This window comes from Trichosurus vulpecula, chromosome 7 (assembly GCF_011100635.1).
Source record: "Trichosurus vulpecula isolate mTriVul1 chromosome 7, mTriVul1.pri, whole genome shotgun sequence".
NCBI lineage: Eukaryota > Metazoa > Chordata > Mammalia > Diprotodontia > Phalangeridae > Trichosurus > Trichosurus vulpecula.
The window spans coordinates 270,743,102-270,765,588 of NC_050579.1; the positions used below are offsets into that span (position 1 = coordinate 270,743,102).

A 22,487-nucleotide genomic window follows, 5' to 3' on the forward strand; every position below is an offset into this window, starting at 1 on the left:
AGAAGTAGTGTAGTCCGGAGCGGGGAGGGAGAGGAGCGCGCGTGCGCACTTGCCACCCCTTCATGTTGCTGCCCCAATAAGGGGCGCTACACGCCCGTGTTTGTTATGTCCTTTCCTTGCCCACGTTATGTGCAATAAAAAAGTGTTAAATCGAGCCGAATCCAGTCTAATTCCCTCCCGTTTGTCCTTCCATGTTGTTGTCCTCGGCAAAGATACTGGAGCGGTTTGCCATTTCTGCTCATTTTACAGGTGCGGAAACTGAGGCACACAGGGTTAAGGGACTTGCCCAGGGTCACAAAGCTAGGCAAGACTCCTGACTCCGGGCCCTGCACGCTACCCACTTGGCCACCTAGCCTCCGCTTTTTGCTTTCCTAGGAACCTTTTCATTCCCAAGGGCAAGTCAAAAGTAGCGCCCTCTTTGTGGGAAGAGAACGAGGTGGGTAGTCGGCCCCGCACCCGGATCCTCCCTCGGCTCTCCCAACGTCATTTCCCAGACCTCCCCCCACCGCGCCTTGGCACCAACGAGTCTAAAAGCTCAGTCGTCGGCCGCCCTGCGGAGCCGCGAAGGTGATGGACCCCTGAGACCGAAGACCGGGCCACGTGGCCTGGGTTTCCTGCTCTGTGTGATGACGACAGATAACGTTGGTGCTGTTTATCGCGCAGGGTGGCGAGACCGGCCCTTTGCAGGCCTTAGAACTCCGTGGTGTGGTGTTACAATGAACGCGTTTCGTCTTAATGACCAGAGAGTGGGGAGCGCTTCCTGCTTATCCACTCTGTGCTCTCAGCCTGCCTTCCCAGGTGTTTGCTCCTCAGTCTTCATTCCTGCGCCTTTGGGGTCTCCTGGCCCCCCTCCCCACCCCCACCCCCAGTGTTTCCCAGGCTCGCTCTCCCTCCCTCCGTCTCTCTCTCTTTCTCCCCAGCCCAACTTCTTTCCGTGATTACTGACTTCTACGGTGTCAAATTGGACTGAGTCTGGAATTCTTTTTCTTGCTAGTTCTAAGAAGTGTCTAAGTGCGCAGGATCTTCCATACAGCTCCATTCAAAGCTCTTTGCACATCCTGGGGTGTGGCAGGAAGAGCGGTGAAGTCTTGGGTTTGAGTTATAGCTCAGACCTTTACCGCCTTTGAGACCCTGGTCGATCACTCAGGATCATAGGATCATTGATTTAGAATCAGAGGGAACGTGGAAGTCATCAGACCCAACCCTCTTACCTTACGGAGGAGGAAACTGAGTCTGAGAGGGGTTACCTGACTTTCCCAGGATCGCACAGCTAGCAGATAGATGTCGGAGGCATCCCTCAAACCCAGGTCCTGCCTCTGTCTAGCACTGTCCATCATACAGTACTATGTTGTCGTTGTTCAGCCGTGTCGGTTGTATTAGATTCTGTGTGGCCCCCTTTGGGGTTTTCTTGGCAGAGATAATGGAATGGTTTGCGCTCTCCTTCTCCAGCTCATTTTACACATGAGGAAACTGAGGCAAACAGGGTTAAGTGGCTTGCCCAGGGTCACCCTGGTAGTATCTGAAACTAGATTTGCACTTAAGAAAATGTGTCTTCCTGACTCCAGGCCCTGTGCTCTATGCATTTCGCCACCTAAGCCCACCTGTTTTCCAGACCAACACTACCTGACCTCTCCTGCCTGATTTCCTAATGATGAGGCGTTTATTTCCCTTGAGAGCGAGGATAATGTGTTTCATGTCTAGCTCAGAGTGTGGAGTGTTGTTTATCCTGTGGGTTCTGGAAGCCGATTGTTGACTGACAACAGCTGCTACTGTGGAAAGTACTTGGCTGGGCCTGATAACTGCCCCTAGGGGGGTGGAAGGATGTCCCCGAAGTCTCTGTGCACTGACCTTGGTATCCATTGGTATGCCCTTACTCAGCACCACAAGCAGCTGGCAAGTATGGTCTGTTGAGTCAGTGAATGGCTTTGGCTAGCAAGACAGAAGTATGTGGGTGGGCCAGGAAGAGAAGCCCTGACTACTGACCTGCCTTCTCCCTTCCTTTCCCTCTTTCCTTCTAGTTAGGTTTTGTTTCCTAGGCTGGATTCAGATTAACTTCGTTTACACCCTAAGGGCTTCTCTATGGGAACACAGGGGCATGGTGCAGTTGCCAGGGGACAGGGGGGTGGGGAGAACTCCCTTGCTATGTTTTACCTGGTGCTCATTTTTTTCTCAGTTGATGCCCTCTCGTGGTTTGTTCCCAACTATCAATAGTCAGGGCTCTCTCAGCTTGTCAATTAACCGGCCCCCTTGGAGACACATTAAAAAGCCCTCCCTGGCATTTGACTTGTTGGTGGCAGCCTCCAGAGGAGTTCATGACCATTTTAACACCCACCTGCTGACAGTCACTCAGCCCTCATTGAATGTGCTTTTCCCCTAGTTTATTGAAAAAAAAAAAATCCCACTACAGCAACACCTCCTGAGCAATTTAGAAACTGTATTTGGGCTTTATAGAACCCAGAGCTCTCTTTATAGAAAAGAGACACCATAAGGAGGAGGGAAGGGGAGGGAGGGTATACTGCATCCGTTTTTTCATGTTATAATGATCACAGTAATTGAGACCCAGAATCGCACATTTAAAATGCGTGAAAGTGAAGATACAGTTTTTGTAATGCTTTGATGTTAATAATGTAAACATTAGAAAAGAGTTTGATACTTAACCAGATTGGGGCCTTCCTTCAGCCTGCCCGCTGGAAAAAAAAGATTGGATGTAGTGTGCCCTGTTCTACCATGTTTAAAGCAGTGGGTTGGTGAAACTGAATAATATCCGAGTACTAGGGTTTAGAGCTGGAAGGAATCTGAGAAGTCATCTAGTTCAGTCTCCCTCATTATACAGATGAGGAAACCGAGGCTCAGAGAGCTTTAGTGACTTGCCCAAAACTATGTGGGTGATGATAAGTGACAGAGTCAGCATTTGAACGCAGATCCTCAGAATTCCGGTTTCTTTTGCTTGATCTGGCTACCTCCCTTGTGTAACCCCTCTTAAAAAAAAGTTCAGGCTACATATCTCCACTTCTTTCAGTAGGTTGGTTTAATTACTTTTGTATGACAGTAGCTTGACACTTGAATCTTTCTAGAGACTAACATGGATACTGCCTCGTAGAGGGTGGCTGCTCTTTGATTGTTTTGAACTCTGGTGTTCGGGGTGCTCTGAGATAGGTTGAAGTGACATAATAAAGTAACCTAACAAACAATCTCCTGTTGTACTATTGATGTGTCTCAGGCATCTGAAGGGAACAGGTACAATGGCATAACACTCACATACTCCAGAGAACAGTCTTCAAATGTCTGAAAAAGAGAGGTCAAGAATAGCTCTGTGGCAGTCGGAGATTTAAAGATAGGCTGTTTTGTTCTTGGACTAGCCCTCACACTTTTTGTCTCATTTCAGGGCAGCTCAGTGACAGCATGGAGAAGTTTTAAGAAATTTCTAATAAAATAGGCCCCAAATCTGGCTGCAAGTCAGCATGCTTGGCTCTTGTTCAGCTCAAAATTTGTCCCAGTGGCTCTTTTTTCTTCTCTCCCTCCTCCTTAGTTCTTGGCACCCACGCTTTCATTTTAGTTTCTTGCTTCATCTTCTGTTTTATGTTTTGGCTACAGAGGATGCTGATTTAAATCAAAAGTCAGAAGTTTAGATCATTTTGAAGAGCTGCTGATGAGTGGTCTTGCTTTGCCATTTGTTTTATTAGTCTGCTTCCTGCCCTTTCCAGCACAGTCTGAAAAGGTTCTTGCAGCTGCTAAGAGTGATGGAGCTGCCAATGATGCTGCCCAAAGGCCCCAAGCTTCCTGATGACTAGGCATTATGGAAGAGCTGTAATAACATGCTAGTGTTTAGCCTTCTCTTTAATCACCCAGGGACAGCGTGAATGACTAGTCTCATAGGTCTTCCTCTTTGGTTTGGTAATTGTGGGGCAAATCGCTTGTTATCTGGAGAATCTGTTTTGGCCTTACTTGTATTATTTCTTACATATGCTGACATCACCATCCACTGTGCCATCTCCACTTTTTAACAGATAAGGAAACAGGCATACTGAAACCCTAAAAATAATAATAATTTACATTTTATATAGAACTTTAAGATTTGCAAACATAATAACATGTAATATCTGAAGATGAAGCTAGAGGTAGTATCTGAGTTGATTGACCCTTCCTTGCCATTCTCCTACTTAACCTACATAAAATCAAATGCTTTTCTTGATTGTTTCAATTTCTTCCACCTTTAAAAGAGAGCATGATGACTTTTCACTGTGCAAATTAGTGTTTATTAATTCAGAGTTAAAAGTAAGGTTTTGGGAAGGTTTGGATAGTTAAGAAAAGACCATCATGGTATCATTTGGTGCTGATAAAGTCAGACTTTGAGATGGTTTGGCGCTAGAACACCATTTATTCAATCTCTCATTTCCTAGGTTCAGTTTTGAGAGGGGAGGGTATTCAGTCTTGTCATACGTGTTAGGTTGCAATTTAATGTATCTTTGTGGACTATGGGCTTACTTGGGTTTATGGTTTATTAATAACATCCTTCTCAAATATTGAATTGATACAAGGTGAAATGAGCAGAACCAATAGAACAATTTAATGTGAGGATCACAATAATAATGCAAGGGGTGACAATTTTGAAAAACCTCAAAATCTTGACTAAAGCAGCGACCAATCAGAATTCCAAAGACTCCTTACTGCCCCTCGGCAGAGAGACAATGGACTAGAAGTAGAGAATTGGGTGTATTCTCAGACGTGTCCAATCTTTTTATGTTTATTTTTTGCTTGATTGTGCATATTTGTTATAGGGGAAAGCTTCTCCTTTGGGGAATGGGGAGGGCTAGAGGATAGTAATAGATATAAAAAAAAATCAGTATTAAATACATGGAAGAAAAGAAGTGTCAAAGGGGTCACAAGTAGAGCAATTTTGTTACTATTTCATTAAAAATGCATATTAAGAAACTGTACATAAAAGAAGTTCACAATTTCTTACGTAAGCTCTACCCTGTTCTTTGTATCTTTAAATGTTTGTGTTTAATGATTGTTCACAATAAAAAAGAAAATTAAAAAAAATTCCTCCTACACTGTACTTGACTAAATAGATCTTTCAAACCTATATAAAAATAATACTAAAGAAAGACTGATACTTTAAGCAGTTTGTTATAAGTCAATATGGAGGTATTTTATAATGCTAGATTGGGAGATACAAAGATTCCACTGTTCCTTTCCTGTGTGACCTTGATGGTTATTTCACCTTTCTCTAAATGAGGGCATGAACCAGATGATCTTTAAGACTTTCCAGTTTTAACATATTCTGATTCAATAAATTCTGATCTTTCTCCCACCTTCCTCCACTATGGTAGCTTATCACCGATTGTATATAACTGTTTAACCACGGGCACATCCAGGCATTGCAGCGAATATGTCCTGCATGCCACAGTCAGGGTAATTTCCCTTAAACCATTACTTTCATCCTGACTCTTCCGCGCTCAGAAAGTTTCGATGATTTCCCACCTCATTAAACCTTAACAGATTAATTTGTTGTTGAGTTGTTTCAGTAGTGTCCAACTCCTCCTGACCCTTTTTGAGGTTTTCTTTACAAAGACACTGGAGTGCTTTGCCATTTCCTTCTCCAGCTCATTTTACAGATGAGGAACTGAGGTAGGCAGGGTTAAGTGACTTGCCCAGGGTCACACAGCTGTATTTGAACTCATAAGGATGAGTCTTCCTGATTCTAAGCCTAGTGCCCTATCCGCTGTACCACCTAGCTGTCCCAACAGATGAAGAGGATGGTAGAATTAATATGATAACCGGTAGAAGGTAAGCGTCTTGAGGACAGGAGCTATTTCATTTTGGTCCATTCGCAGCACCTTAACAAAGTACAGACACGTATAACTCCTCGTTGCTTGACTGGTGTTGGTGTTCGTTCTTGAAGAGGACCATGACACCGGGAAGATGATGCCAGTGAATTGGATTTAAGTGAGAGAGGGCTGTGCACGGTCACCAGCTTTAGTTTTTCCTCTGGAGCCATCTGGATCCAGTGGCAAGATATAGAACAGGATGACCGGAGATGCCTCCCCCCACCCCATCAATTGATTAATCTATTAAAAGCACTGATTTGATTCTCCCCTAGCTCAGAAGCCTGCAGTGGCTTCACACTGATCCTCCAGATTTTTAGTCTGGTTTTCCAGATTCAACCTGTCTCATCTCCCATTATTCCCCTATACGATTCCTACATTCTGGAATGACTTGTTTATTTCCCAGTCTTGCATTGTGATTTCCTACATGTTTGCCTTTTGCTCATGCTGCTCAAGAAACTGTCTTTCCACATCTCCCAATCCTAGCTCAGTTTTATGGCCCGGCTGAAATGCCTCTCTCTGTGGTGCTACTTTACTCCAAATGGAAGCAATCCCTTCTCCTTCTCCTTCTCCCTGCTCTTCCTTTGTCTTGATTTGTTTCGTTTTTTCCCTTTTATGTTTGCATTGTAGTCGCTCCCTCCTCCCCAACTGAGCTGTCTGTCCTAACAAAGGAAAACAACTGATGCAGGAACTGTGTGTGACTGCACTTACTGCGTCCCATGGCCATGGTGCCTGTCTCTTTATTGACAGGGGAAGGCGTGTTGCTTCCTCAGTTCTCCAAGAACAAGATTATTTGCTACCACTCACCACAGTACAACCGCTACATGGTGCTGTTGGTATCTACATTATCACGGTCATTGGATGTATTTGTTGTTCCCTTGTGTCTGCTTCCCTCATCACTGCATACAAGTCTTCCCAACTTTTGCTGAATTTCTCATATTTTCTGTTTCTTTATTTTATAATAATATTTTGTTACATTCATATGCCACTGTTTAAACCATTTTCTAATTGATGGACACCCATTTTGGTTCTAGTTTCATTTTATCTGGAGGATATTTCTTTCTGTCCTTGACTTCCTTGGGGCATATGGCCAAGTAGTAGGATCACTGGGCCAAAAGGTACATACAGTTGAATTATTTTTCTTAAGTAATTTCAAAACAGTTTTCCTGAATAGACCAATTCACATCTTCTCCAAGAATATATGTGTGCCTATTTTCCCACAACCTTTTCAACTTTGCTTCTATTTTTTTGTCATCTTTGTCAATTTGAGGGTGGTGAGGTGAAACCTCAGTTTTCTTCTGCAATCTTATTATTGCACTTAATTAGTATCATTCATAATTCACTTTTTCAACTACCACACATTTCATTATTGTAACTGTTTGTATAACTCTTCAAGTCAAAGATCCATGTCTTGTACATTTTAAATCATCCTTATCAACTCTCTGAAGGGAGAGGGCAACTTGTATGTTAACACTTACCAGCGTAGCTCCTTCCCGTAAAACACTGGTTATTCCATAATCTGCTGCAAATAGTGAATAGTCAGCAAACCCATTATCCAATCAAAATAGCAAACAGAAAGTAGAGTTGTAACAGGTTAGAGTATACCAGAAAATACATTCACAAGAGTGAAAGAGCTACTGGGAACAAGATAAGATCTCAGCTGCAATCGAGAGAGAGGTTTCAGTCTCTTATCTGAGGGAAAATTCTTCTTCTGAAGCCTTTAGTGGGGCAAACTGGAAATCAAGTATGTGTTGAAGAGCCCCTTTCCCTTATATGCTTGCACATTCCAAAGTCTTTCTTTTGGCCTTGACGTGTCCTTTGTCTACCTGAATCTCCCTCAAGAAGCTCTGGAAACCAACCATGGTCCTCATGTGGGCATGAAATGTTGTTCTCTGTCAGTCTGGAGTCATTGCATACAAAATGGCTCAGTTGGAAGCCAACTCCAGTAGTATGTAAGCTCCTTGAGGCAGGAACTCTTTTGGTTTATCCCTTGTGTTACTAGCACAGTTCTTTGTACATCGTAAGTGTTTAATAAATGCTTGTTGAATTGAATTGGGTAGGAATGGGGCAAGATACCTGGGTTGTCTCTCCAAAATTCATAACGCCATCACAGATTGAAAAAGGTCAGAAACAATATTCTGTATGTTGTGAACTACCTCCCAGATTATGACACAAAGACTAAGCTCTCCTAGAGTAAGGAAGGGAGAGGATAGCCACTATGAATTTAGGGGCATAGTTTTGTGGTCTCCATTGATCACTCGTACCATTGGTGGGATGCATCGGTGGTTGGGAAGGTTGAGGGAAAGGGCATGTGCTTCCTAAATGCCCCATCCCATGAATCAGTAAGTATAACTCCGTGTGGCCTATCTCCGTTTCCCAACTAAGCCCTTCAGTAATCTTAGGTTGGTAGACCCCTCTCTAAGAACTGAGTAGGAAAGACCATTCTTCTCTACTGTGGATAGTAGAAATTCTCTCTCCCAAATAACTCCTGCTGTCTAGGGCTACACAGATTTGTAGCTTGTAGAAGAAAATCATGGCTTATTGTGCTTATTTTCCCATTGTTTCTTACCTCCCCGAGGAGAAATGCTTGAATACAATGTGCTGAGGCTTTAGTTACATCTTTTGTGAAATGGAGATAAAGCTAGAATAACTCATGACTTTTCCCCTTGCCCATTTGGGGCATGATTCCCTGGTCTCTTGCACATTTTTCTTTTTCCTACCATGGTATGGCCATTCTAGCCCAGGTGGCTCCCCACTTACTTCTGCACTCGTTGTTGGCCCCACCACTCTCTCTCCCTGCTTTGTTGTTTTTGTTCAGTAGCATCCTCCTCTTTGTGACCCCATTTGGGGTTTTCTTGGCAAAGACAGCTAGTAAGTGTCTGAGGCCAGATTTGAACTCAGGAAGATGAATCTTCCTGACTCCAAGCCCAGCAATCTATTCACTATGTCACCTAGCTGCCCATCCATCCCCCCTTGTTCCTTGCTAATTATCACAGCTGCTCATGTGCTGTCCAAGGAAACTTTGGGTTAAACCAGAAGTGGGGAACCTGCCACCTCGAGGCCACATGTGGCCTTTTAGGTCCTTGGGTGTGGCCTTTTGACTGAGTCCAAGTTTTATAGAACAAATCCTGAAGGCAACTAATGCCTTCTAATTGCCATATTGGGCCCTGGTATATATCTTTATAGGCCTGTAGGCTAACAAAATACAATGGAGATGGGAGACAGATGGATCTTAGAAGAGGAGATTGGCTTGCTGGTATTAACGGCAGTCTGCCCTTTCCCTTCTACAATCACTCCCATAGAAACCAGCAGTAACAACTTACCCCGTGAAAGGTTTCTTTGCTTTATAAATGCTCCTCGAATGTTTTTGAGGTAGAATGTGGAGAAAAGACAAGGAATGGGGGAAGTAGTACTGTTGTGGGATTCTAAATCTGGGAACATTGAGGTCCTGAGGGGTTTAGATTCGCTCAGGTAGTTTGTGGTGGAGTCAGATTGAGAGACTGTGTAGAAATATCTCCTAACTCCCAATGTAGTCCACTTATAAACAATAACCCTGCTTTTTTTCCTTTCCAGCAGACAGCTTGGAAGGCAAGGTCTGGATGAGAGCGCACAAGTGGTTTATTTGACTTCCAAGCTCACTGACGTTTTTTCTCCCTTGATTGTATCTCTTCTCAGTTGACACCTTTGTCTACGTTGCTCCAAAAATCATTATCCTTTCTGCATGTCTTCTTCCCATCATGAAAACCCCATACACCATTGGAAACTCTTGGACTGAAAGATGTGATTTCATGGCAGGGAAGTGCTGTGTTTGAATAAAGTCAGAAAATGTTTTATTGGATCTGCGTCCAGTCAACAGTGCTTAGAAGGAAGAATGCATTCATTCAGAAAAGGCAAACATTTGAGCAGATGGTAGATGGCATCTTGACATTCCTAGGGCCACAGCAAATATGTAGGACTGTGAATGACTTCTGGCAAATAGCTGTCCCTGTGCCCAGTTGTGTTACACTCACTAGGCATGAAATATAAGGTGACTGAATAGGTCAGAATTCTCAATATAGGATATTTTAAATCATCCATATGAGGCTTACTCAAACATCAGTCGGTAAGTATTTATCAAAGCCCTCTTTATGTTGTGTGTGTGTGTGTGTATGTATGTATGTGTGTGTGTGTGTGTGTGTGTCTGTGTTAGCATGAGGCTATTCCCCAAAGCTTGATTATCCTGAATGAACTGAGAAAATTAAGTATCTAAACCTGCAAAGCTGAGAACTGAACTGGGACTATGATGATTTCATGAAGGGTAAACAAATCCCATGTGCCTCAGCCTGAAATGGCCAGCCATGCTATTTATATACACAAACAATGGTAAGCTATTTCCCTTGTCCTAAGAAACTGGGAGAACTAGACTTAATTAGATTCAATTAGAAAACAATTTGGCAACGTGAAACTGACCACACATGCACCAGAACTTCAGAGAAGGGAAAGATCAGTATAGACTGCCATAGCGCAGGAGTTCTTAACCTGGGGTTTGTGAACTAACTTTGCTGCTCATTCAATTTTTTTGAATATTTAATTTTGCTAATTAAATGTAAACATTTTTAACATTTTTAAAAATTTTGAGTTCCAAATTCCCTCTGTCCCAGTCATAAAAAATATTTCTGCATTAGTCACGTTGTGAAAGAAAACATAGGACAAAAAAAAAAACCTCATGAAAAATAAAATTAAAAACGTTTTAATCTGCGTTCAGACTCCATCAGTTCTTTTTCTGGAGGCAGATAGCCTTTTTCATCATAAGTTCTTTGGAATTGTCCTAGGTCATTGCATTGCTGCAAATAGCTAAGTCATTCCCAGTTGTTCATCATACAGTATTGCTCTATGTACAGTATTCTCCTGGTTATGCTCAGTTCACTTTGCATCAATCCATGTAAGTTTTTCAAGTGTTTTCTGAAAGCATCCTGCTTATCATTTTGTATAGCACAATAGTATTCCATCAATCATATGCCACACCTTGTTCAGCCATTCCCCAACTGATGGGCATCTTCTCAGTTTCTATTTCTTTTCTGCCACAAAAAGAAATGCTATAAATATTTTTGCATGCATAGGTCCTTTTTCTTTTTTTTAAAAAAAAAAACTCTTTGGGATACAGATCTAGTAGTGGTATTGCTGGGTCAAAGAGCATGCACAATTTTATAGCCTTTTGAGCATAATTCCAGATTGCTCTCCAGAATGATTAGATCAGTTCACAACTCCACCAACAGCGCATTAGTGTGTTGATTTACCACGTCGCCTCCAACATTTGTCATTTTCCTTTTCTGTCATGTTAGCCTATCTGATAGGTGTGAGGTGCTACCTCCAAATTGTTTTAATTTAAATTTCTGTAATCAATTGTGAGTTAGAGTTCTTTTTCATATACGTAGCTTTGATTTCTTCATCAGAAAACTGCCTGTTCATATCTTTTGGCCAATTATCGATTGGGGAATGACTTGTATTCTTATAAATTTGACTTAGTTCTCTATATATTTGAGAAATGCCTTTTTCAGAGAAAATTGCTATAAAGTTTTTTTCTCTCAGTTTTCTTCTTTCCTTCTGATCTTGGTTGCATTTGGTTTTGTTTGTGCAAAACCTTTTAAATTTAATTTTTAATTTTTTAAAATTTAATTTTTAATTTCAATCAGAATTATGCATTTTACGTCTAGTAGTGTTTGCTTTCTCTTATTTGGTCATAAATTCCTCCCTTATCCATAGATCTGACAGGTAAACTGTCCGTGGTCCCCTAATTTGCTTATGGTATATCACCCTTTATGCCTAAATCCCATTCCCATGTTGACCTTTTCTTGATATATGGTGTGAGCTATTGGTCTATACCTAGTTTTTGCCAAACTGCTTTCCAGTTTTCCCAAATAGTGAGTTCTTGTCACAAAAAGCTTGGATCTTTACATTTATCAAACACTAGATTACTGTTGTCATTTATTACTATGTGTTGTCCGTGTTTATCATTACTATGTCTGCCTGGTCTATTCCACTGATCCACCACTATATTTCTTAGCCAGTACCGGATTCTTTTGATGATTACCACTTTGTAATACAGTTTGAGGTCTGGTATGGGTAGGCCACCTGAACTTGTTTTTTAAAAGTCTATTTTGATTACTGTGTTTCAATATAATCAGTTTCTTTCGTGTTTTATCTTACTCACTTAAAAATATTACTCTGGGAAGGGGTCTTTAAACTTTGCTAGGCTGACAAAGGGGTCCCTGACACACAAAAAGAACTCTTGGCACAGACTGTTATGGGGCCCAAGATAAGTTGGATTTTAAAATCTAAGGATAAGGTGAATGAACAGATCTGTGACAGAAGCTTACAACAACCCACATAGCATGGCAGGGACCCTATTTAGGAATAACCTATCCTTGACTGATTTGGAGTTAGCTAACTAATAAAATGTGCAAACCACCATCCACCTCATCTTGAAGCAGTCTCAAATGTAATCAATGAAAAGTAAGCTGTAGTTTGGGGGATATTAGGGATGATGATGGCGGCAATGAGAACGGTGGTGGTGGTGGTGGTGGTTCTGATTGGTGGATGACTGATGATGAAAGAACATAGAAATGCAGGATGCTGGCTTATTGACCAATGTAAACAACTGAATGGTGGTTAACAGGAGAAGCTAGAGAATAACATTTTGTCCCTATTTATTCAGTACTGTCCAAGGAGCAGACAGGGTATTCCAGTCTGTAGGAAAGTATACCGTGGAATGGTGCTCATGTTTTGTCACATTTTGGATCAGGGATCTCTAATCTATAGATCAGATTCTATTAGAAGATTTCCAAACAGCTGTAGCCCCCACACTCTTCTTTCTGCCATGCCCTGCCCTACAGTTTGCTATGATTCCTAGCAGGGAAGTGTTCAGCCAGCTGTGGTACTTATCCCCATGGTGCTTCCCCCAGGGACTTCACATTCAACACCACTTTCAACTCTCAAGCCCTGGTGATTTCAAGACTTGGATGATGAGTGGTATCCCCTTACAAAGAGGAACATGAAAAATAATCCCTCTTCTAAGGTAGGTGGGGAATCTCGGGCTTAGATGACATCGATGTTTTTGTTGTGGTCCATTCTTCATTCTCAAAGGGGACCAATGACATCATGAGGGCGATGTCTTGGCTTGTGTGTGTGAATTGAATTGAAGTGAGGCAGAGCTTCACAAAGTCATCCGTCTTGTGCTCTTCTCCAAAGTCCTAGATGAAGTATGAGGTATCCCCCAAGATGTTTCGATTCTCTTTGCTCTGACTCTGGGCTCAACACACAACACAAACCTGGCTAGTTTGTTTTTCTTCTAAGGTACCATGGAGACAGACAGCATGGTGTAGTGGGACGAACACTGGGCTTACGATCAGAAGATCTGGATTCAATTCACTTTCCTTATGTGACCTTGGGCGAGTCATATAACTTTTCTGGCCCTTAAGTTTCTTCTCTTGTGAAATAAGGGAGTTGGATTAAAGAGTATCTAAGGTTTCTTCCAACTCTGAAAGGCCGTGATGCTAGTGGAGTTTCCAAGATATTAAGCACAAGTATAATGGTCAGTAGAAAGATGTATGCCTCAAATGTAAATTAATAAATTGTCTTGATGGTTTATAAAGCAGCTGCTTTTGTAAAGTTTGGTTAGCATCAGTTGTCACCAGGCAATCATAACGTCACAAGACTTATGTGAAAACCAGGTTTATTACAAGAGAAATGAACATGCGTGTGGAAACAAAAGGGTTCACAGTCCTTACTAATGTTTGTGTATATGTGACAGTATAACAAAAGGAGGAGAAGAAAACAGGAAGAAGCATGGCATGGGAGAGGAAAGATGCAGTAAAAGTAGGAAAAAGGGACAAAAACTCTTGAAGGGGAGGGGCGAAGGGATGGCAAAAGCCGTGTTCTTTTCCCTTGGAAACCTCTAGATTATGAAGGTAGGTAAGTACGGTTATCTGCAAAGAACTCCAGCTGCATAAGCATTCCCTCTGCCTCCCAAGAACACCCAGGCAGTCCAGTTTGGGCTGCAAACAACAGATTGTGTCAGCTGGGGGGCTTCATCCTTGACACATTCAGGGCCTCCTGCATGCTCTGGGTCCAGTGTTTCAAGGACAATAAGGCAACTCAAAAATACAAGTTCAGGGGACCCCTGTGTTAAGGGGAGCCCTTAACACAGTCTGCTCCCTACTGTAGCTTGTTCATCTTGGGTGAAGTTGATAAAATTGAATTTCTGAACCTGCAAAGCTGAGAATCATGCCCTGAGACTATAGCAGTTCCACCAAGGTTCAGTGAACCCCATGAGGCCCAGCCCACCTGCCTTATCTTATTCTTTAATATAGGATGCCCTTGGAGTTGAGGTAGATGTCATGAAAGAGGCCGGATTATAGGCTTTGAAGAATAAATAGGATTTGAACAGGTAGATGGGAGGATGAAGGAGAAGACAAGGGCATGGATGCAGGAATGTGCATCATGTATTAGAGGGATAGTGAGGTGACCAGGCTCACTAGAATGGACAGTTTATAATACAAGAAATAGAAGGAAATAGGTTGAATATTAAATTTGGAGCCAAATTGTAGAGGAGATTGAAAGCCAGTTGGAAGAATCTCTATTTAATATGGCAGGTGAGATTTGCCTTATGAAAATCACGTTTTAGTAATTTGCTTAACAGAGGATCCATAATAATATAACACCTGACAAGCACAGATAGTACTTTGAGCTTTGCATCCTGCTGTTGTCTGCATTCTCTCATCCTGCATTCTCTCCTTTGATCTTTACGACAACCCTATGAGAAAGCTCTTACACGTAATGGTATCCTCATTTTTTAGATGAAAGAGTAGAGGCACAGAGATGTTAGGTGACTTGCCTTGGGCTGCCAGTAGTAGAAGTCTGAGGTAGAGTTAAAACCTAGGTTTCTCCTGACTCCAAATCCGTCACCAGATGCTTCTCTGCCGCACAGCTTCTTCAGTGAAATTTGAATTATAGATGGGCTTCCAGTGTGAACCATGTGCTCAGGGAATGCAGACTAATTGTAATATTAAGGTTTGTATGGTATAGTTGGAAAGAGCAGCAGATCTGGAGTCAGGAGGCCTGGTCTCCAGTCCTCAGCCTGCTCCTTACTACTCAGGTGACCTCTTTGGGCCCAGTTTCTTCCTGAATAAAAGGAGGGCATTTTAATAAATGACATCTAATGTCCCTTTCAGCTATAAGTCCCATGAATGTATAATTAGGGAGGCAAATGGGATTTGCCTGTGAGAAAAAAAAAACCAATGCATTTGACTACAAAATCAAAACTTTTTTGGAGTGGGGGCTTACCAACCTCATCCTCATTCCATAGAATGATGCAATTCAAGATCTGGGAGGGGTCTTGGAGATGTAGAGCTTAAAGGAAGCTTAGCAATATCTAGTCTGAACCTTTTATCTTGAAGATAAAGATAAAGAAATTGAAGGAGGCACCGAGGAGGGGGAGAGACTTATTCAAAGTGGCTGTACTAGAACTTAAACAGGGTCCTTCAGCAGAACCATTGACTGCATGAGTGAAAGTTCAGAGGTTTTTATTTAATTTTTCTTGAATAAGGTTCAAATGAAAGGCCTACTTGTCAGATCTGGTAGCCAGCCTTGCAAATCAGTACAAGCATTTTGTAGTCAACGAGAACTTTTAACCAACTTAGCTTCCTCTAGAAGGAATGCAAGTTAGGAAATATGGGAAATTGATGTGTTATACTTTTCCAGCTTAGAGTAGTGGTTTTCAGCTTAAATAAAGCACTTTTCCCTCAATAATCTTGTGAGATGGATAGTACAAGTAATAACTATATTATACAGATGAGGGAGGGAAACTACTTTCCAAGGATCACACAGCTAGTAAATGGAAGAACTGGGACTTGAATCTTGGCCCTGTAAAGCCCAAGCCTAGCACTCCCCTCTGCTTTCCACTAACTCTTAAGTCATTTATGAAATGGAATCACTTATTTCATGATGATTAGAATAAATAAACAGAAAGGGCAATCAGACACACCAAATAAGCACTAGTGACCCAAACAATTTTATTAACAAATTTATTTTCTTAATTGAGTTCTATATCTTTGTAATAGGGTATTATAATAGGTTTTCACCCTGCACAGAAAGGAATTAATTAGAACTTTTTGCAGCTTGCTCCATATTTACATTTATCTACTAATCTTGTAAACATTTTCCCAGTGCCCCTTCAGGCCTCTTGTTCCTCCCTGCTCCTTACCCCCAGACTCCCTCCCAAAATAAATAAAAATTTTACATATATAAATGATAGCTGATCATAAGTGGGTTAACCTTGACTAATTCTTACCCTATTTGAAGCTACATGTCATAGTGTGAATCTCAACATGGTCAATGCATACCAGAATCATTCTAACGGTCATTTATGATTCTATATAGTTAGCCTCAGTGAGACACACAGATGTTGATTCCTGGCAATGGAGAATTTAGTCTGTTGGTTTTGCCATTGCTCATGTAGAGTGTACTTGTTGGCCAACCATTATGAGCCTGAGTGAAAAAGAAAAAAAGCTAAGACCTGTAAACTCATCCTACTGGATTCTCTACTTTGGAAAATGTCTCTTGGAAAGGATAAAACCCCTTACCGAGTGAAGAGCCCATGTAATCAGAGAGACGTTGAGGTTATCCAAATTGTGTCTTTAAGACTTTTTCAAGTAGCGTTTTCAGTTGCCTCACAGTTTCTGTAGGATTGTAGCAAAACAAATGGGAGAGATTCTTGGATGCAAATAGACAGGTGCCTTGCTATAACATTGTCCTTGAAGTCCATGCTATGGGACCAGTTGATAGGTAAATTTACACATTAATGAAGTTATTTTGTCCCTTCAATAGCATCCAAAATGCACCCATCTTATGTTGAATTCTTTGTGTTCAGTAGTTGTGTCCAACTCTTGGTGACCCCATTTGAAGTTTTCTTGGCAAAGATACTGGATCGGTTTGCCATTTCCTTCTCCTGCTCATTTTACAGATGAGGAAACCGAGGCAAGCAGGGTGAAGTGACTTGCCCAAGGTCACACATTTGAACTTGGGAAGATGAGTCTTCCTGATTCCAGGCCTAGCACTCTATCCACTGCGCCACCTAGCTGCTCAGTTGAATTCTACTTGGGTGCTAGTAGCCTTGTGTTGTGATTCAAGAGTATGTGGAATTAATTAAACGAGGGTTTTCCGTGCAGCTGCCTTCTTTAGTGTTATTTCCCATAAAAGTCTCCTGCCTTGTACAGGAAGCTTCCTGGGCTCTTGTAAGCAGATACGGTAGTTAACAAGCTGTGGGGATGCATAGTCCACCCTTGCTAACAGTGGGTCCCTTTTGAGAACTGTACCCCAGCAAAGTCTCATTAAGTGTCATTCAACCTCTGAGATATCCTGAAGGATCTGGATAAGATTTTCTAGGCCAAAAATATAGCCATGATCTGGTCCATCATAGATGGTGTGGTTGTACCGAGAGCCCTTGTAGGTTGTATGTGCAAAGTCTATCATACGGATATCAACTTTGGAGAGCCCTTCTGGAGAGGAGCAGTTTGTCTTCTGCAAGCATCCCTGACGGTGACTGCCTGTGGTTCTTTCTGGGGGCATTTGTCCATCATAGATGATGAGGAGAGAACTGGAGTAGAACCTATAGGAACTCTGGTTCTTAATGACTGAGAGGAGAGCCTTGAGTTGGAAGAGGATGGGTTCCAGGAGGTCCGTTCGAAGGTGTAAGCCATTGTGCAGGAACTGATAGAGAGTTTGCCTGAACCCATCAGTTGAAAGTTTTCTTCCATAATATTTATCTTTGCAGAGAAAGTGATTTGAATCAGCTTGATAAACCTTGGGTTCAGAAAGGAGAACAAGAATAAAATGTGGGTGAAAACTTTCCTGAAAATTGTTCTTTATTATATTGCAGCATTATGAACTTATATAAAGCATAGCCAAGCTTCCAGGAAACACAGCTTAGAAATGGTTGACATTTCTGATAACCACCATTAAGTGCAAATGTGGCTCCTAGGTTTTAAAATACTTTCTGTTTGGGACTTTAATTTCATGTCATTAGAAGCAAATTTATGAAGTGTCTACTGTGTGTTAGGCTCTGGGGATACAAAGATAGATGCAACACAGACACTGCTCTTGAGCAGTGTACTTTATAGTAGGGGAAGGAAAGTGCAAAGGAACGGTTCAGACAAAATGCAAGGAGAGATTTGAGGAAGGAGAGATCATTTTCAGCTGAAGAGTCAGGAAAAACTTCATAGAAAAAGATGCATTTGACTTAAAGGAAAGAAAGAGAGGAAGGAAGGAAAGAAGGAAGGTAGAACTTCAGTAGATGGAGGTGTGAAGACAGTGGTCTTCCCTGGCTTAGTGGGAAGAGGGGCTCTCAGGAGAACGGCAAGGGAACAGATGGCAAGGGCTCTTGGGAAAGTCCCAGAGACCAAGAACATCCCTCCCTGTTGCATACCTTTTTCCTTATTCTCCACTCCCTCATGCCCATCTTTCCCCCTTCCCCTCCCCCTCTTTCTCTCTACCTGCCCTTCCCACCCTTCTCTAGAACATAATCCCTCCTCACCACTATGTTTTAGAATTCCTTTCCTCCTCTGAGTCTCAACATAGTTGCCGATTCCTCTGTAAAGCCTTCCCTGGTTGCTCCTGCTTTGGAATGTTCTCTCCCTCCTTCATGTTCGTCCTTTGGCCCCATCCTTTTCTATCTAGTATTCTGGTGATCATGGGCATGTCACACTCACTGCCACCTTCCCCCCAATGGCTGGGACTGTTTTGTTTTAGTCTTTGTATCCCCAGAGCTTTACACCCCTAAACTGCTCCATCAGTGTTTGTCGAAGTGCATCGGACGCCTGCGGGAAGCAATCTATTCATAAGATCATAGTCCTTAGGCTTAGAGGGGACCTTAGAGATCACCTAGTCCCACTTTATGGAAGTTGGGCAGGTGAGAAAATGGAGTTAAGTGGTTTACTCAGGCTCATCACGGTAGTGTCAAGAGCAGGGCTGGAATTCTGGTTCTGTACACAGCGAGTCTATCATACCGAAGCCTAACGGTAACAATAATTCACATTTCTGTAGTGCTTTAAAGCTTACAGAGAGCTCTTCTCATGTCCTTGTGTAGTGTGAACATTGCTATTCCTATTCACAGATGTAGAAACTGAAGTTTATTGAGGTTAACTGACTGTCCTGTTGTCACACAAATGATTAGCGTCCTTCCCACTGTGCTGTGCTGCCCCTTTTGGTGAGTGAGGTCTCAGGGACAGTCAAAAGCAGAAGAACAACCATGAGTAGTCAAGAGTGTAGTTTGGTACAACATGCTGTGTGTGAAGGGGCATAAAGTCAGGTAAGCCTGGCAAGGTCCATCAGAGAGTCTTGAAAGCTAGGATCATCCTTTATCAGAAGCCAATGGGAAGATCCTGAAGGCGGCTTTTCAAGAAGAGGACTAATGTGGCCACACCTTTGCATAAGAAGATTATCCTGGCAGGTGTCTAAAGGATGGTTTGGAGAGGGGTTAGAATAGGGATGGGAAGAAAAGTTAGGCTTTCTTACTCAATAACCTTACTGTAACAGTGAGCAAGTAAATACATCTTATATCTTGTGGAATTCCAGTGTCATCCTCTAAATGATGATTTAAGCCCAGAGGCTAGATGAATGTTTTTATCAATGAGTTTTACAGAAATATGAGCAAGGTGGACAGGGTATGGTGGCTCTGCAGTACTGATGGTTCCAGCTCCTAGTGACTTAGTCACCTGAAGAAAGCAGACAGGAGAGAAATCCTACCCTTGTGGGTGTGGGTAGCAGCAGCTAAGCTATGAGGTCTGGGCTGAGGTTCAAGGGCCCTGGATTACAACCCTAGTTCTGTCCTCATCTGGGTGAACATAAGGAAGTCACAAGTCAGCGAGTGGACGAGGTGATATCTTAGGTCACAATAGTTCTAAGAGTCTGATTCCATATTCAAAGAAACCTCCAAGAAAGAGCTGATAGCCTCCCTACTTTCTTTTCAGTGGTCCATGTGCCAAATTAGCTTGTGTATAGTATGTGGCTGGTGTTGTTTACTAAATAAATCAGATCCGTTTGAGAAAGTTGGGGTCCTGAGAAAGATGTAGTTGATGCTACAAATCATCATGCTTCACTCATGTGAGGGTAGTATTCCGCATTTTCTAGGGGATGTATGTGAAGCAAATTTATAGATTTAGTGCCTCGCTTTACGGGGTGGCAGTTTCAATTAAGGAAAGCTATAATGTTTACCGCCAAATCGTCGTCTAGTTTTGCTCTGACTAGACAGACCATAAGAATGAATGAGCATGAAAAGCTTAATTTCCTCCTATTTTTCTGTAGCTTCTTGTGTAAGCCGTAGCAGAGCCATAAAAATGAACTGTTATATCAGGAAAATGAAATTAAACACCCTTTTGCCTTAACTTAGTCCTTATACATTCTTAATCAAAACCAATGGCATCAGTAAGAAAAAATGGTAGATTAAGAAGAGTAAATTACTCATGGGAACATAGACGTTATACTCTCCTTTCAACATCAGAGAATTGAGGGATTCGATTCTGTCATTACAAACGATTGGAAATGAAGAAGTCATAGTCTTACAATGAAATTGGTTTTTTTCAGTTCTTCCCCAAAATCTTGGCACCTGCTAATGTTAAGAGTCCGAATCCTTCTGTAGGCAAAAGTCACAGACATCATTGAAAGTTTTAGCTGAGCCAAGACTGTAAGATCACGTTCCAAAATGGTACATTTTGAATACTACAATAGTAACAGGTGAGCTGAAGAAGCACAGATCCGGATTATAACAAGGTTTACATTTCATTGTTCCCTGTCAGTGCTCACTTTTAAAAGGTGGGCCGGAAAAAGGTGTCTGGAGAACTTTCTAGGTGGGTCACTTGGTATTGTTGCATGTGAAGGGCGAATATGGGACACCTGTACTGTTAGGCTATTTACACATCCTACCTGCATGCCACAGATGCGAACCCCGAGGGAAGCGGAGGTACTTTGTTCACACTTCTTTATGTGGCGGGCTTTCTTCTCCTCTGAGGCATCATCTCCATGTTGCCTGGTGCCCATCTTCAGGTCAAGAATGCAAGGATGCTTGTACTTTGACACTACATTTTCAAGCAGCAAAAACCCTAGTCATGCTAAGTTAAGGAAAACACCATGGATTGAAGAGATATTGCCCCCATAGGAGATGGACAATTTGGGGAATTAAATTTCATGCTTCGATTAGGTTTCTTTTACTCCAATTTTTCATAACTGACAAGGATACCAGTGTTATTAACAATTCAAGATATTAGCGGTGTTATTAATGTACCAGTGTTATTAACAATTCAAGACAGTGACTCCTTAACAAGCCCATTTATTTAGGGGAAATGTTAAAGGTAGTTCCTTCTTTCTCAGATTTAAATTTAGATGCAGGCACTAGATCCCTGGCAGGCTGTACACAATTTACATTTTATAGCCTAAAATCATAGGGATAAAATCACAAGTAAATGAATGGACCAATATCTTTTCAGGGAAGTGGGTTGATAGGAGATAGGTTGAAGGAATATTAATTTCACTGGAGTAATTTTCCTGTAAAACTCTTAGGGAGTAGAGTTACAAATGTGACTGTGTAACAAACCACCAGTTTGCAGGAATATAGCAGTGACTAGGGGGCAAACCCAAATTGCCCTACTAGGGGATCCTGAACTGCTTAACCCTGTGTGCTACTTACTGTCTTGTTGCCTGAATTCAGCCTTCCTTCCCCATTGCTGCCTCTGAGAAATATGCTAGCTCAGTCTTACGTTCACAACAGTTTAATGAGGTCTTTGTGGAGAACGTAGAGGAATAGAAGGGGAACTATGGTGAGACTTTGCTGGTCCCTCCAAGCCCCGCCCCATACAGCATGACTCATACTGACATGATCCCTAGTGACGTCAGCAACCAGGGAGGGAAGCAAATCATTCCCAACATGAAAAATGATTTTCTCACAGAATACTAACTGTATTTCTGCGGTTTTTGCAAAGAACAGTCAGCAAAAATTTCCATCCCAGCCCAGTTTGTTTTTCCAAGCGTTACAGCAGGAATGCAGATATTGGTTATTCTGGGGGGTGATGGTTTTACTTCAAATTTTTACCTCCACACACCCTAATTTCTCTTTTGTTTGGCCTAATGTTTTAGGTCTCAGGCTCGTGAATTTCTACTAATGTGTATGGCTGTATTTCTGTGAGATAATTTGCATGTAGGCCTCTGGTGGAAGACTGTGTTTATAAAAGCTCTGTAAACATGAATCACCGAATGACTGGGACTTGGAGGTCCCAGAGCTGTGTCCCTATGTGTCCCTTTCCCCTCCCCCCTTTCCATTCTTGCCCACCACTGTCTATAATATTCATATCAGGTGTATAGTGGTAATTCTCTTTGCAAGGGGACCCTGCAGTTGAGAGTCGAAGCTGCCCGTGTTTGGGTAGAAGTCTGTGCTGCCACTTCTATTTATAATCTGCCTTATAATAAGAGCTGGCATTTCCATGGTGCTTTAAATTTCACAAAGTACTTTATCTCTATTATCATTTGAGCCTTACAACAGCCCTGTGAAGTAGATATTACAAGCACTCTTATATCTACCTTATGAGAAAACTGAGGTGCCTTTGTCAGTGATTCCACAGCCAGGGAGTGTCAGGG

At 42.0% G+C, this 22,487-nt stretch overlaps 1 protein-coding gene across 1 annotated transcript in view; it reads right to left on the bottom strand.

The window, feature by feature from the left end:
- Positions 1-15,860: 15,860 nt before the first annotated feature.
- Positions 15,861-22,487, bottom strand: part of IP6K3 (inositol hexakisphosphate kinase 3) — a 33,085-nt gene continuing 26,458 nt past the window's right edge. The window contains exons 5-6 of the mRNA XM_036766149.1: positions 20,784-20,959; positions 15,861-17,666 (exon numbers count right to left, since the gene is read on the bottom strand). Of these exons, the coding sequence (XP_036622044.1) occupies positions 17,202-17,666; positions 20,784-20,959 (641 nt within the window). The 3' untranslated portion in view covers positions 15,861-17,201. The remainder of the gene's footprint in view (positions 17,667-20,783; positions 20,960-22,487) is intronic.